At 33.2% G+C, this 14,701-nt stretch overlaps 1 protein-coding gene across 1 annotated transcript; it reads left to right on the top strand.

The window, feature by feature from the left end:
• Positions 1-1,270: 1,270 nt before the first annotated feature.
• On the top strand, positions 1,271-7,366 carry LOC111640490 (TBC1 domain family member 25-like). Its single transcript, XM_023386495.1, has 5 exons — positions 1,271-1,424; positions 4,081-4,190; positions 4,299-4,447; positions 4,514-4,617; positions 4,686-7,366. Exons 1-5 carry the CDS (start codon positions 1,371-1,373, stop codon positions 6,756-6,758), a joined length of 2,490 nt encoding a protein of 829 aa, XP_023242263.1. The 5' UTR covers positions 1,271-1,370; the 3' UTR covers positions 6,759-7,366.
• The last annotated feature ends 7,335 nt before the right edge of the window (positions 7,367-14,701 follow it).

Raw genomic sequence — 14,701 nt, 5'->3', positions numbered from 1 at the left:
CCCACGCGACTAACCCGGGTCAGGCACGAACTCGGGGACCAACTGTCGCTGTTTATCCATTCGATTATTGGTGGCTTGGTTTATTTGGTTATTGCAATGCGACATGTGTGGGTGATCTGTCAAGGAGAGATGTCTCCCGGAAGGACTTTTATGAGAAAATGGTCCCTATTTAGGTGTTACATACGTGTAGAAAACCTAGAAGACTAAACAATGGCGAGACGCAAACTCACGACCATTATTTAGTTGTTTTATACACTCGATCACTGGCGGGCCGTCACTGGTGGCAACCTCGTGGAGAGTATCTCCACGGGCTGCCAATAGTGTCACCAGCATGGACCTCTTGGCTCTTCTAACCAGGTTTCCCCACCTGCCCCGTCCCAACGATCCAACCAGTTCTACCCCTCAATCGTTTTATTTGGAGGAAAAGTTTTCATATTCGCTCCTCCAAACAACATAGTGACAAATCCTTGAAAAAATAAAGAAATTTACTTAAAAAAAAAAGAGCTCTCGGGGCTCCTGTAAGAGCCAGATCCCGTTGTAAGTCAAAGAACGACATAAAAATGTGATAAAAAGTACTTTCAAGAGAAATAATTCCATCGAAAAAAATATTATTTTCTTGTAATTAAAATGATTCACCGAAACAAATTTACCAACTTTCATAATCATAGAAATTATACTATTATTTTTTCAGTAAATGTAAATTCACAGAAAATGGCACTTCAAAATTACCAAGAAAATTAAATATGCCATTATGACAGTCAAGTTTTCAGAAACGATTATGGCTTAAATTCATTATAATACGATTTAAGTTTTTCAAACTTGATATCACAATTTATGTAAACCGTCAAGCCCTTAATCTGTACTGTGTTTATGAGAATAGGCATATAAATTCACACTGTCGTTCGTCTGTCTGTCACTCCTTAATATCAAGAATGGAGTTAGTTAGATGAAAAACGAGATTAGATATGGAAACCATAAAGGTAGAAGGTCCAGATTAATTATATATGAATTTCCAATACAAACCGAAAATTATGTTATTTCAATTCAAAATTTTCCCCTTGAAAGATGTTAGATAGATGACCGGCACGATTCTATTGTTAAAGGAAAAGTATGATGTACAGGGGCAAGCCACTATTAATTTAAGNTATTTCGGGCATGAATATATTACAGAGAAATAACAATTATAACAATACAGTATTGTATTAAGAAAGTTGAGTTTTATATAAAATCTTCACAACAGATGGCGTTAGTTAAAATGACGTAAGGTGACATCACACAGACGGCTGTTTTGCAGGCGAACGAGGACGAAAGTGGTTAGCCATTATGCCTTATAAATATATAAGTTTCGACGGTTAAAAATTTGTAGTAACATGTCCGGAATGTTAGGTTTCCATTCTAGGGAAGCCATCCGTGTTAAAGTTAAGGTAAGTATTATCGGTTACTTAAGCGTATCAGATAGTAGTATATCAATATAAGTAATCGATAACGTAAAGATGTCAGTTACTATTGTTGTAAATGTTAATTTTTAATTATTTATATGATTTTAAAGCATACAAATTTGAAATCGTTATACAAATAAACGTTTTTAGAATCGGTTCGACTTGAAAGCGTGTGTCTACGATCAGCTGGCTTGTGTGGCAGATGTCTGCAGTGCAGGTGATCGTCTTGTTTTGGATTTTCGTTAACTGATACTTTCAGCTTTTAAGGAATTGAAGACATTTCCTACCGAAATTATCCCTTTACGTTTCTATTATTAATGTTCGTATCCTGTAAACTTAATAAAAATATATCCGTGGTGTCGATTGTTGTGTTTTTATTGCTACTATCGCCATTTTCCGATTGTTTTATTTTTTTTTTTTACTTCCGAAAAAAACGCTACGGTATTTTTTTTTCCTACAATTGCTTAAATATTCCGAAGAAGAAGAGGAGGAGGGTGGAGGGGGTGGGTAAAAAAACAATAATCGAATCTAAAATTCATTTTATCCAATCGAATTGCTTGTTTAAAATGTTATTAAATGAATTGATTATTTGATAATTTTAGTGTTAAAAAATGATAAATTTTGAAACAAGTGTTCCGGTGACGTCACGGATGTATAATTTTTCTCCGGAAGTGACGCACTTTCGGAATTGAATGGATGCTGCGAAGGTTATCATCTTACCGTCGTTTTAGACCGTAGAGATGCTAACTCGTCGGTAAATGTCACCCAATAGGTTATTGACCCAATGAATGTATTTTAGAATATTTTTGTGAGTTTTTTTTTTTTTTTTTTTAGTTGGTGAAGCGTTGTGTTGAATTGGATAAGATTTTAATACGGAAAGATTGAAATCAATAGCGCATATCGAAGTATTTATAAAATGAGCATTCACGTTTGTCTTTGCAATCAATAAGATGAGTCATTCGGAACAAAGGAACCTCTCCAGGCTATCTTGCCTGTTTCAAATCCGTCATCAGTTCGTTGACTCAAACGAAAAAGTATTTTAAAAAATTATTTTTTAATTTTGTTTTAAAATATATTTAAAATGATTAATTTTTATTTAAATTCTTAATGTTTTTTTAGATAATTTTTTTTAACAAATTAAAAGATTAAACACTTTTTATCACCTTTTAACAATTTCTGATAACGCTGAAACGATGAAAATGTTATCTGCTTTACTTTTATTTCGGGTTTTTCTTTTTTATTTTATTTTATAATCGACGAATAAATGGACATTTCGTAAATGTCTTTATTATAAAATATATTTAACCATCAACTTAATAGATTAAACAAAAAGAAATATCGAGAGATAGAACAAGCAAAAACACCTCCTTTATTTCAAATATTAGCTCTAGTAATTAAGCGTGTCATCGAATTTATTATAATTTCATTGATCAAGATGATACAATAAAATTTCCGCAGGTGTTTCGTGTCTATAGCAATAGCTATTGTCATGGAATTTTGTATGTACTTCATAAAATATATCGAAATCTTTTCCTTATTTTATTTTTTTATTAGAAAGAAATGAAATCAAGTCATTAACCTCGAAGTAATTTAACCTATTATTTGATATTATTACGATATAATCGAAACTCTACATCCTTATCCCTTCTTATACCCGTGTGTATTTAATATTTAACTTATATAGCTTCTTTCATTGGTGATTTAATTTATTAAAATACATCATTATGTACAGTTTAAAATGATTATAGCCTATAATATTTTATTTTTTACTTATTGTACTCGTATCTTTCATACGTAATAAATTCTGATGATAATAATAATAAAAAAATCAATAAAAACATTTATAAATGAAACACATAATACTAGTTCATTTATTTAATGATTGATAGTTGTATACTTTACTGATCCCTGCTTAACTGATTGTCAGCGGGTTGGATGATTTTTTCATAAGCTGCTCGCTCCCATGTCATTTTTTGATTATTTCTTATTCATTCTTTTCTACAATTAATAAATAGCGAATTATTCTAAAATTATTTATTTTAATGATACTTTAATAAATTTATTTTAACCAACGATACATAATTTTCTTTACAATGAAGATATGAAAACAATTTAAATGTATAACTAATTAAATGATGTTTTAATGTAAAATTTACTAATCGAATTTAAATATAAAAATATTTAATTATATATACATTTATTAAGCTATTTTATCTTAGGTTTTAAAATATTAACTAAGGCTAAGTATAAATAAAATAATAATAATAATAATAATAAAACAACAACAACAAAGGGCTTTTAAATTATTCAAATCTTCATCTTGTTTTTACTTTTTCTTCTTTGAATAAGTAATAAAAAATTTATGAACAGATAAACAACTATTTAGGACTTGTATCCTTGCCAAAAAATTTTTAATTGAAGAAAATTTAAATAATCTAAAGAATTTTAATATAAATTTTATGAAATAAAATGATAATGTAAATAATTTTTCTCTGTCAAAACAGTTGATTAAATTTTACATTTTCAATTCAATTTATTTTGATACATTATCTTAAATGTATATATATATATTTTTTTTCGATAAAGTTTTAATATACACATATATAAATAGTAATTTTTCATATTTTAATATTATTTTCAGAAATGTGAAGGATTATTACCTCCAGAATATAGGAAATTCAGTGTAGATCCTCAGATAACTTCATTTGAAGTTTTACAGTCTCTTTTAGCTAGAGCTTTTGACATTAAAGGGTAGGTCTATTTATTAAGGACTAAATACAGAATACTTTTAATAATCTAAAATGTATATATAATAAAAATGATGTTTTATTAAAAGAAGATATATTTTTCCACTATCAGGGAATTTACTATTAGCTATTTAGCTAAAGACGAGGAAGGATATGACACGTATCTATCTCTTTTATCTGATTGGGATCTAGATGCTGCTTTTCTTGGTTCTTCGGATCCTTGTCTTCAGTTAAAGGTGGATCTCAAGCCTTTCGAAGAAGGTAATTTTGTCGAAAGTTTTCAACTAAAATAATTTTTATATATTTATTTATTTTTCTTATTTCAAGGCTTAGAAGATTGGGATGTCATATCTCCGTTAGATATTCCAAGAGCCCAGGTAACAGGGCCTACTGCCGATAGAGCTGGATTAAGAGGAGCCATTCTTAATCATGTATATATTATTTCTTGATAAATTTATGTATTTTTAATAAAAGCTTAATATTTATAAATTTATTACAGATGGAAAAAACTTTTATCATGGTTCAGAGAGCATTGAATCTTGGCGATGCCGAAAACGAAGCTATTAAACCTCTTAAACCACCCGTGTCGGATATCGAATTTCACACTTATCTGGATGGTGATGGTCGTTTATTAAAACCAAAAGAACTTCGCTTATCAGTGTATAGAGGAGGAATCGAACCATCTCTTCGAAAAGTTGTTTGGAAACATCTTCTCAACGTTTATCCCATAGGGATGACTGGAAAAGACAGGATATCGTATATTAAACAAAAAAGTACGGAATATCAAAAGTTGAGAAGTGTATGGCAAGATATGGTCGGTGGTGGTAATGTCACGGAGGAAATACAGTATGTTACTAATATGGTGAGAAAAGATGTGCTGAGGACTGATCGAACTCATAAGTTTTATGCCGGATCGGACGATAATAAAAATGTAGTGTCTCTTTTTAATATCTTGACAACTTATGCACTTAATCATCCGAGCGTGTCATATTGCCAAGGTATGAGCGATCTAGCATCACCAATTTTAGTTACAATGAAGGACGAATCACATGCTTATGTTTGTTTTTGTGCATTAATGCAACGTCTAAAATCGAATTTCTTTTTAGATGGGAAAGCCATGACGATAAAATTTCAACATTTAACTGAACTACTTGAACATTATGATCCGCAATTTTTCGAATATTTAAAACAACAGGGTGCAGATGATCTGTTGTTTTGTTACAGGTGGTTATTACTTGAATTAAAACGCGAATTTGCATTTGAAGATGCTTTATACATGTTAGAAGTATTATGGAGCTCTATTCCACCATCTCCTCCTGATAACGAATTGATGCTGTATGAAGAACAGTTCACGCCAAATACTGCTCGACCTCAAAGTCCTAGATTTCACAGTAGAGAAAATCCTTATACTAAAGTTCGCGCAATTAGAAAACAAAATTCAGCTTCTTCCATTCGCGGTTTGGTAAAAGCAACAGAAGAAAGTCCACAAGAAGTGCCATCATTGGCACCTCCTAAAGAAAATGACGATTCTCAAGAATATTTACCTATGACAACTTCTATGACACGTGAATTAAGAATGGAACTAGAGAATTTAAACAGACATTTACCTGGTTCATGTAGGCTTCTTCAGAGATCTTTAACTGTAGATTCAGAAGATTTAGATTCTCCTAGATCTCAAGAAGGATATGACTTAACGAAGACGGATCACCCAGCTCGTTTTCAGCGTCAGGCAAGTATTGATCAGTCTATCGAAGAAGATTGTAAAAGTTGGACCAGTGACGAATTATCAAGCGGAGATCAAATTTGGAAAAGTAACAAAAGACAACCAAAATATTTAGAATGTACTCAGCCTAATGGAAGTGTAGAAGAATCCGCCGATTCTGTGCATTGTTGCACTCCCGATGAACAGTGCGATTTAGAATTTGACGAACAAGGAAAGATGGTTACTACAGAAATAACTTGTAATGGAGAGATTTTAGAAAACGAAGAGTCAGGTTGTAGTTGCCATCTAAAATCTGTTATACCAATACGATTAGTGCATAGTCCCATTACAACGGATCAATACAATTGTAGGAGTGATAGTTCTGACTCTAGTTCAGAAAATAGTCAAACAAGGATCGAAGATCAGAAAGAGGTGTTTGCACCTAATTCTAATCATCAGAGTGAAGGTTACGAATCTGAAAGCTCAAAAGAAACTTCCATTCAAGATTTAGACAAAAATCAAAATGGATTCATCGATTCCGGTGTTGTTCAATCAGTTATGACTAATTCGTGTGAAGAAGCCCTCGATTTTAATACAAAAAGGCGCCCTTCAAGTCTTCGTCCTCCACAAGAACTGGGATGCGGTAATCCATTTATGCTGTTTTTATGTTTGACGCTACTTCTACAACATCGTGACGTAGTAGTTCGAAACTGTATGGACTATAACGAATTAGCAATGTATTTTGATAAAATGGTGAGAAAACATCATGTTCAAAGAGTTTTAAACCAAGCTCGGGCTATGTTTACCGAATATTTGCAATTCGGTTGGCAAGAAGATAGCTACGAATCGTCCACCGATCCTCAAGTCTAGATCGTCCATCTTCCATTCAAGTTACGAAATCTGTGATATGATCGTCAACAGCGATTGTTGGACTTTGTTTGAAAACATCATCCAATAAATCGGCTCGCATATTTTTGTAGCCAGTTAGTAATCTTTTATTGAAATCATTGTTCTGTAAAATTTAGTTTCTCGTAAAATTCTTGTGGGCATTCATCATTTTGATGAAAATTTTTTCGGCATGATTGCAACATGTGCAGCTATTGAATGACATGTAAATTAAGTATGAAGAAATTCCTAGAAAGCCCTTTAATATGAAAGAAAACGGATGTTGTACAGTAATCCAAAACCACTTAGTAACTTGAAAAGGTCGGTTTTTAATTATGATAAATTATTTTAAAACAGTTGCTTTGGAATGAATTCCAATATCGAGTGCAGTTCATAGTAGAGTAATAGCTTGTAAAGTCAAACTTTAACGTATTCATTCTTCATTCTCTGTTGTACGCGATTTCATGTGTATCATTTACTTTATATAATTAAAATAATCTTGTGTATTGTGTTGTGCGCGAAGTTAAACGATTTTTGTGAAAATAAATCCTGAAATCGTGAACGGTTTCTAAACAAAATGTGATGATTTAATCAGTGGTGTATTGCTAAAAACAAAAGGACCGGAACGTTACATACTAACCCACAAGTATACACAAGGAAAATCTTTTACGGTTGCATTTTCATTATTTATTTGTTAAACTTAATTCTAATTTTGATTTGCATACTTTATTATTAAATGGATACTAAGTTGTTAATTTACTAAATTTATACACAAAGTGGATCGGCGAAGCGTTCTTGTATTATAACTTTTTGTCTGTTGGTTAATAACAGAACGACGAGATCGAAGGCGTGTCTGTACATAATAGTTTGGATTTGCATTTCTAGCCGGGGACCGTGTAGTTTAACAAACAAAAATGCTTGAAACATTTTCAAAAAGTAAGGATCTTTGTCACAATCAAATTCATATTACTATAACTTACATCTAGCAGAGTTATATGCTATAATTTCGAAGTACGCTACTAAATGAAACCCATTGGTACCACTCGTCCGTCGTTGTCCAAAAAGTTTTTGAACGCGTTCATACATTCTAATAGAGTTAAAACGCTTACAAAGAGATTAAATTGCATTTTCTCAAATTCTTGGCTCAGTGTCAGCTGGCCATTCACTTGTTTCAGTAAAATGAAACTACATAATATTCTAAGTAATTTCCTCGGCAAATAAAAAAATCTGTATCCAATATACGATTCACGTTGCTAATAATACCGTTAAAGTTTCTTTATTATTGTCTGTTTAATGTCGTTAAATGAAATTTCATTTTTCTAATAGCACTTTTAGTTTCTAATAGTTTTTTTTTTGTCTTTTATGGCAATCCTTTGAAAACTTAACGATCTTAAGTCTTTAAAGGATTACCAAAAATCGATTGTTCGACGAATTAGTTTGTTTGCATAAACTATGTTATAGACGTACTGTATACATACACCAGTAAAGATTACAATGGTAAGAAAAGGTCAAAAACACGTCACGAATGAGTACCAAATTTAGTAGAAATTGTATCGATAGAAGTCTCTTGTGCAGTCTTCTAAACATGACATTGTTTACATTTTTTGGATACTTATCGATACTGGCAGTTTTTATTTATGTTTTAATACTGTTTTCGTCCTGTGGCTTTTTAGCAATTCCATCATAGGTTTCGCCAGGCACACAATAAAGCAGTCGGATGTTGAAGGACAGAACTCGATATATTCGGGAATAACCACTCCTTGGAAAGTTCCTGACGTTTTATGACCAGTCCGGATTCGTTCCTTGTTTCTCCATAGCAGTAGGCTGACATCTTAACCACTCGGTCATCCATACGTCGATACTGGCGGTTTGAAAATGCTTGCACAAAGATGTACAATTCTCATCATACATTCCTTCAATCTTTCGGATTCTCTCACCAAACTATTTGCATCTTATCCGATTAATTTTGCTTTTCCTTCGAATTGGAATCGATCTATTGTTTCATTTTTATATAAAGATTAAATGTTTGTTTTTAGTACAATCTCCGTTCTAAGATTTTTACAAGTCAATTTGTTCGTTCGGCTTTGAGATAATACATTTTGACTTTCCCAAATTAACACCATAATTATAATATAGTCTAAGATTTTTCTTTTGGATCTACCACCAACATTGTTTAGGTTCCATAATGTTTTATAATTTTAAAAACCAAAAATCTTCACTTGGATTTAGTCGCTTTGATGTAAGTGCAGAAATTGTAATAAATTTAACCGCTTCCCTTTTACAATTATTGTGAAAAAATAAGAATTTATAAAAAAAATTTACTGAAGTCCAAATCTTGTATTGTTTCAAAAACCATAGTAAAAGTGTTTTCGATGGTTTTAATTTAATGTCAGTTTAAATTTCTTTCTAAATGGGACAGTCTGATGATGAAAGACGGGGCTCAACGTATCCGGACGGACCAGTCCCTAAAAATTCCAAATGATCGTCGTTTAACAATTAGAACATTACTGAACATGTTCGAGAATCATTCGTATCTTGTTAAAGAATTTTGAAAGATCATTTGGGCTTGCGGCCATCGCTTCTCGAGTCGTATCGGAAATTTGAATTTTTTCCAAAAACAACAATGTGCTCGAGTAACGGACAAAATGCTTTCTGAGGGTGAATCGTTCTTAAAACGCATCATTACGGGCGACAAAACATGGATCTTCGCTTTTGACATCGAAACGGCTCGACAATCGAGTAAATGGCGCTCGAAAAATGAATCTACACCGAAAAGATCCTGTCAAAGTCAATCAAAAATCAATGTCGTGTTAACCGTTTCTTCAATTGTCGTTGTGTTGTGCATCACGAATTCCTTTCGACTGGCCAAACTGTCAATAGACAATACTATTTGAGCGCTTTCCTCGTTTGCGTGAAACAATTCGTAGAAAACGACCTGATTTGTACCACGATAATGCACAACGCTCTTGTTGTTATTGAATTTTTGGCCAAAAATTCAATAAATATGGTTCCGTAAACTCCTTATTCATCTGATATGGCACCGTGTGAGTTTTCCCGTTTCCTCGACTAAAATTTCCGCTTCTTGTCACCGTTTCGAGTCGGTTAACTCTTTCCGCCCTGTGGGCACTAAGAAGGCCTCTTTTTGCAAGCCCATTATGGGTTCGGCCAGGCCCACAATGGGGCTGTCGGGTGGTGAGGGACGGGGCCCGACATATCCGAACGGACCATCCCCCGAAAAATTCCTGGGGATTTTTCGACCCGTTCCGATTCGAGCCCGAGTCTCCCAGAGCGGTAGGCTGCCACCTTGACCGCTCGGCCATCCGGCCGCTATAGAATATTGTGGCTACGTGTCATAATTGTATAGTTATAGTTTATTTTTTATATCATATATATTTCCCTTTGTCTTCATTTCTATTGTCTTTCTTTCTGGAAGTTTCTCCCTACTTTTGTTTAACGGCGTAACAGCAGGTGACCCCTTTAGTAACAAGGGGAAGGTGTGCGACCCTCAGGGCATAACGGGGTCCATGAGGTCATTCTTGGGTGTAGTACGAGAGAGGAAAGGACACGTGAGAAAGAATCTCGAAGTTTTTTTTTTGGAACTGAGTGGAGACGAGACGGACTTTTCGAGAAGAAAAGGAAACGAGGATAACGAAAACTGAGAAGGGTATTTTCGTTCGTACTAGAGTGTAAAGCGAAATCGAAATTCCTTAGGAAAGAAATTTTCATTGGCCGTGGATCGAGAGGCTCACTCAACTTATGATAATTCACCGTGAAAAACGCCGAATTTATTGGGTACCCGACTTTTTCTTTCTCCTCATCTTTACATTTCAACTTCTCTCTTGTCTTAGATCTATTTTTCGTTTGTAGTAAGTAATAATTAGTCTTAAGATATAATTGTATATTCTATAAGTGTAATAGTCATTCAACGAAGGAAGAATTGTCGCGTTATATAATTGATTCGTTGAATTTTTGTTACTAAAATTAAGTAATAAGTTAAGGAATAGAGCTTGTAGCTGGCATCCGATCTATATTCCTGTATTTTGTACGCAAATTAAAGACTGTCATATCGTAAAAGTTGTGTTTCTTTGTCCACGGTATTCGCGATCCTTCACAATATATTAAGGTGGGAAATTCATAATCCTATCAGAAAACATGGATGTTCATTACTTTTCTTACTTTATATCCGGTCAAAATCGAGTGCAAAATTTGCGGTGATTATATACATTGTAAGTTTATAACGTCATAATGTTGTAAGTATTATTTCTTATACTCGGAATAAGTAATTTGATAAATTAACAAAATCCTAATTTTAATCTATAAAATAAGCTAAATTATAAATTATAATGCAACAAAAGGCAAGGTCTTCTCACAGTCATTGTTAACCGAACAAGTTAACTCGTAGACAAACACGTTTCTTTTAAAAAGCAAAATAATATTGGTTTATATTGGATATATGAAATATGATACGCTGGCACTTAATATGCTAGCAGACTCGCAATGGAGATGTAGATTGAAAAAAATTACTTCCGAACTGAAGGAATAAATAAATTGTACAGTAATTTGCTGGAATGTCGGAGTGTTAAAATCGCCTTCAAACTATTCCCAGGGATTATTCTCCTTTAAAACGATTTCATCCTATATTCTGGTAATCTGAATGCAATTTCTAAGTTACCATGGGATAAGGTGAAGCTGGTGTAATCTGAAATTACTATACCAGAACAAAATTAAAAATCGAAACTGATCGAACTATAAAATAGGAAGCACGATAATTCTAGGTCCTCGAGAGTGGTAGATTGCCACTACAACCGCTCGGTCATCCGACCATTCCATCCCATTGTTGAAGAATTGTGACTATATAGTCGCACAGTAAAAACTAAGCTTAATTAATGTATTTAATATAAAAAAAGAGAGAAAAAGTGATTAAGTCTCAAACACAATTGTGTGAATTTATTTAAGCTCAAAAATCAGCGTGCATTATTCATATTAAGATGTAGTGTATCAGAGACTGTAATAGTGCATCTAAAACGCGGGCGATGGCCGAGCTGTCAAGGTGTCAGCCTACCGCTCGGGGGGATCCGATTTCGTATCCCCGTATCCCATCGGATCGAAAAATCCCCATAAATTTTTCCGTCCGTCCGGATACGCCCCTCACCACTCAGTCGCCCCATTTTGGGCCTGGCCTAATCCATAATATGCATGCTAAAAAAAAAAAAAAAGTATATCTAAAAATTAGTATCGGAATTAATTAAAAAAAAACCAACATTGCATAATTTGAAAAATTAATTAATATAAATTTTAATACGTAATTAATTAACTTTATAATATACGCGACGAAGAACAAAAACCATAAACAGACAGAATTGCGAAATTATAATATCAATTACGTTTCGATGTCTATGATCATGCGTATTTTTGGAACAAATTTCGTATACGATCGCGCACCTCGTTGTTTACTTTCTTGTTTGTTGTTATGAATTTTAAAAAAATTATCTTTTCAAACTGAATAATTCCAATTTACTTATTACACGTGGTCATAAATCATCTCGGAATTCTCTACCGATTTTAATTAAGTATTACTATGAACTTCGGAATCTCACCTCCGTTCTATTAACGGTGAAATCCAAATAGTTCGAAACCCAAACACTTTGTATCGAAGATTTTAAAAAAAAAAATCTCGTAGAAAAGTCTCGTAATGGATTCTAATTACGAAGTTGGTAGCGCTAAAAGAAGAAAAGATAAAGAAAATTCTAAGGAAACGGACAAGAAACGTAAGTATTTTTCGTCGTAACCATTACTTTCCACTCTTACTAGTTAATAAGTAATAAAAACAGAAGAGTAAAGGCTTAAGAATACGTTCTATCTGTCGATGCGTAGGAGACGGCTTTACTTCGGTCACGTGATAAGCTATCAATAGCGAAATGATTATTTACGTGAGATATGATAACTTGCTTGTGTTATTTAAATTAATAACTATATTATAATGTGCTTATTTAGTTTATTCGTTAGTTTTTATACTTAATTTTAATTAATTCCAATTGTAATAGCAATAAAATCGCTTGTATTCGGTACCGTGTTAAGATAAATCTCGTAAATAAGATTAGGATATTTGTTCCCGGCCGTACCGGGAAAGGAAAAACCGCCGACTCGGACCGAACTCGCCTCCCTCTCTCGAGCGGCCGCCTAAAAGAATTATGTTTGCGACCGTGCCGTACGTGAGCGGAATCGACGACGGTAGAACGGTAAAACTGGTAGAATAACCGGACTTTATTTTCCTAGTGTCGAATGCGGGTTCTCGTCGCCGCTTAGAGAATTGACGTTTGTTACTGCTTGACTACTCGCCGAGCGTTGTAATTTTAGAAACTACCTGGCCGTGTACGACCGGGTGGAAACTGTCTTTTGCTTTCGCTCTGCGGCAGACCTAGACACCGTCGATCGTACGATCTGTCGTCCAATTTACTGTCGAGATAGACTTATTCTGAAATTAGAAATCTTTAGCCTTGGTTTCGGGTGGCCGTGTCCGCTCGATAAGCTTGTTCGGAAGCCACCGTTTGATGCTTTTTACAACTATGTTTGAGAAATATAGAAGAAAAGATTATTTATAATTTTTAATTTCTGGTCTTACATTGTAATTTTCATTAAAAGTCAAACACTTATTTTATGTTTACTTTGTATCATGTATTTGGTTTGTCTATTCTTATTTGGTTTTGTCTATTCTTAGTGTTATAGTCCCATAGGAGTGGTGCACTTATTCTAATAAAAAAAAAAAATACTTAATTTTAGATCCAATTTGCAAATTTATACTACAAATGAATTAAACATTTAAATGTTAAAAATTTCATGTATAGATGTCGTAACTTTGGAGTTATGAAGATTTATTAATTGTAATAAAATCGATAATAAGATATATAAAATTTGAATCAGAAAAATAGAACATTGGTTACAGTGTCTGTGCTGTCTGTAACTAAGATGGCAAACATAACTTTATTTAGGGTTTGGCAGATTCAACCATTTATATTTAATCTCTATACATACTTTCGGCATATTTTGTATAAAAATTGTCATGTATACTATAGTTGAGTTGTTGCCAAAAGAGACTGGAATAAATTTCTTGTATTGTTTTGTAATATAACATGAATATTTGTGTACCAAAATAATAGAATATAAGCTGATTTTATTATTTTTTTATGTAAATGAAGTACATGCTGCTTTTTATAAAAGGGCCAATTTCAGTTGTTATTAAGTATTGCAAACAAGAATCAGTTATAGTGTTGTCATAGCTGCATTCATGGGTTGAAAAGACACTTAGAAACCAAGATATGTAGCCATATGCTTTGTAAAACTGATATGACACATGCTGGTATTACAAAAACAGTTGGAATAGCAAGATCAAGTGTGACCAGTCTCACAATTAACATTAGAGGACTAACCGACATCTAAGCAAAAGAAATGTTCACAAGATAACCTGTGAGCACAGACAGTTGAAAAGTATTGTTGAGCAGACCTGTTTTAAATCAAGTGACGATCTGTACTGTTTGTAGTCTGAGAATGAAATGGAACATTTTTGTCTTGCACAACAACCTGGCACTATGTACCAGCTTTGGACTTCTGTTCGCATATAATTAGAACACAATCAAAGCTGAAATGTACCCATGAATGCATTGATGAATTGGTGAAGGCAAAAGAAGATTGGATAGCCAAGCAACTGGAACAAAGTACTGTTCAGTGACAAATTGAAGTTTTGTATATCTTTTGGTGACCAAGATCACAAGTTTGACATTTTATCTTTTAAGTTTACTATCAGTAATGAATAAGCAATTGGCTAAATTTTCTATCAGTATGATGGTATAGAACTGTGTAGGAGCAGGTAGTGTTTTCTCAATACTGCCATTTATTGTGAGCTATTATTTCTTATTTCTGCAGTTGAAGAT

This window comes from Centruroides sculpturatus, unplaced genomic scaffold (assembly GCF_000671375.1).
Source record: "Centruroides sculpturatus isolate CEXI.00-Female unplaced genomic scaffold, Cexi_2.0 scaffold148, whole genome shotgun sequence".
Classification (NCBI taxonomy): domain Eukaryota; kingdom Metazoa; phylum Arthropoda; class Arachnida; order Scorpiones; family Buthidae; genus Centruroides; species Centruroides sculpturatus.
Note: the sequence above shows the minus strand (reverse complement) of the source record. Positions and strands in the feature narration are given on the sequence as shown.

What these genes read in the sequence shown, in the direction of transcription:
- LOC111640490 (XM_023386495.1), top strand. Translation starts at nt 1,371, where the DNA reads ATGTCCGGAATGTTAGGTTTCCATTCTAGGGAAGCCATCCGTGTTAAA. An exon ending in TCTCAAGCCTTTCGAAGAAG is followed by an intron (nt 4,448 to 4,513) that starts GTAATTTTGTCG and finishes TCTTATTTCAAG; the next exon opens with GCTTAGAAGATTGGGATGTC. An exon ending in GAGGAGCCATTCTTAATCAT is followed by an intron (nt 4,618 to 4,685) that starts GTATATATTATT and finishes AATTTATTACAG; the next exon opens with ATGGAAAAAACTTTTATCAT.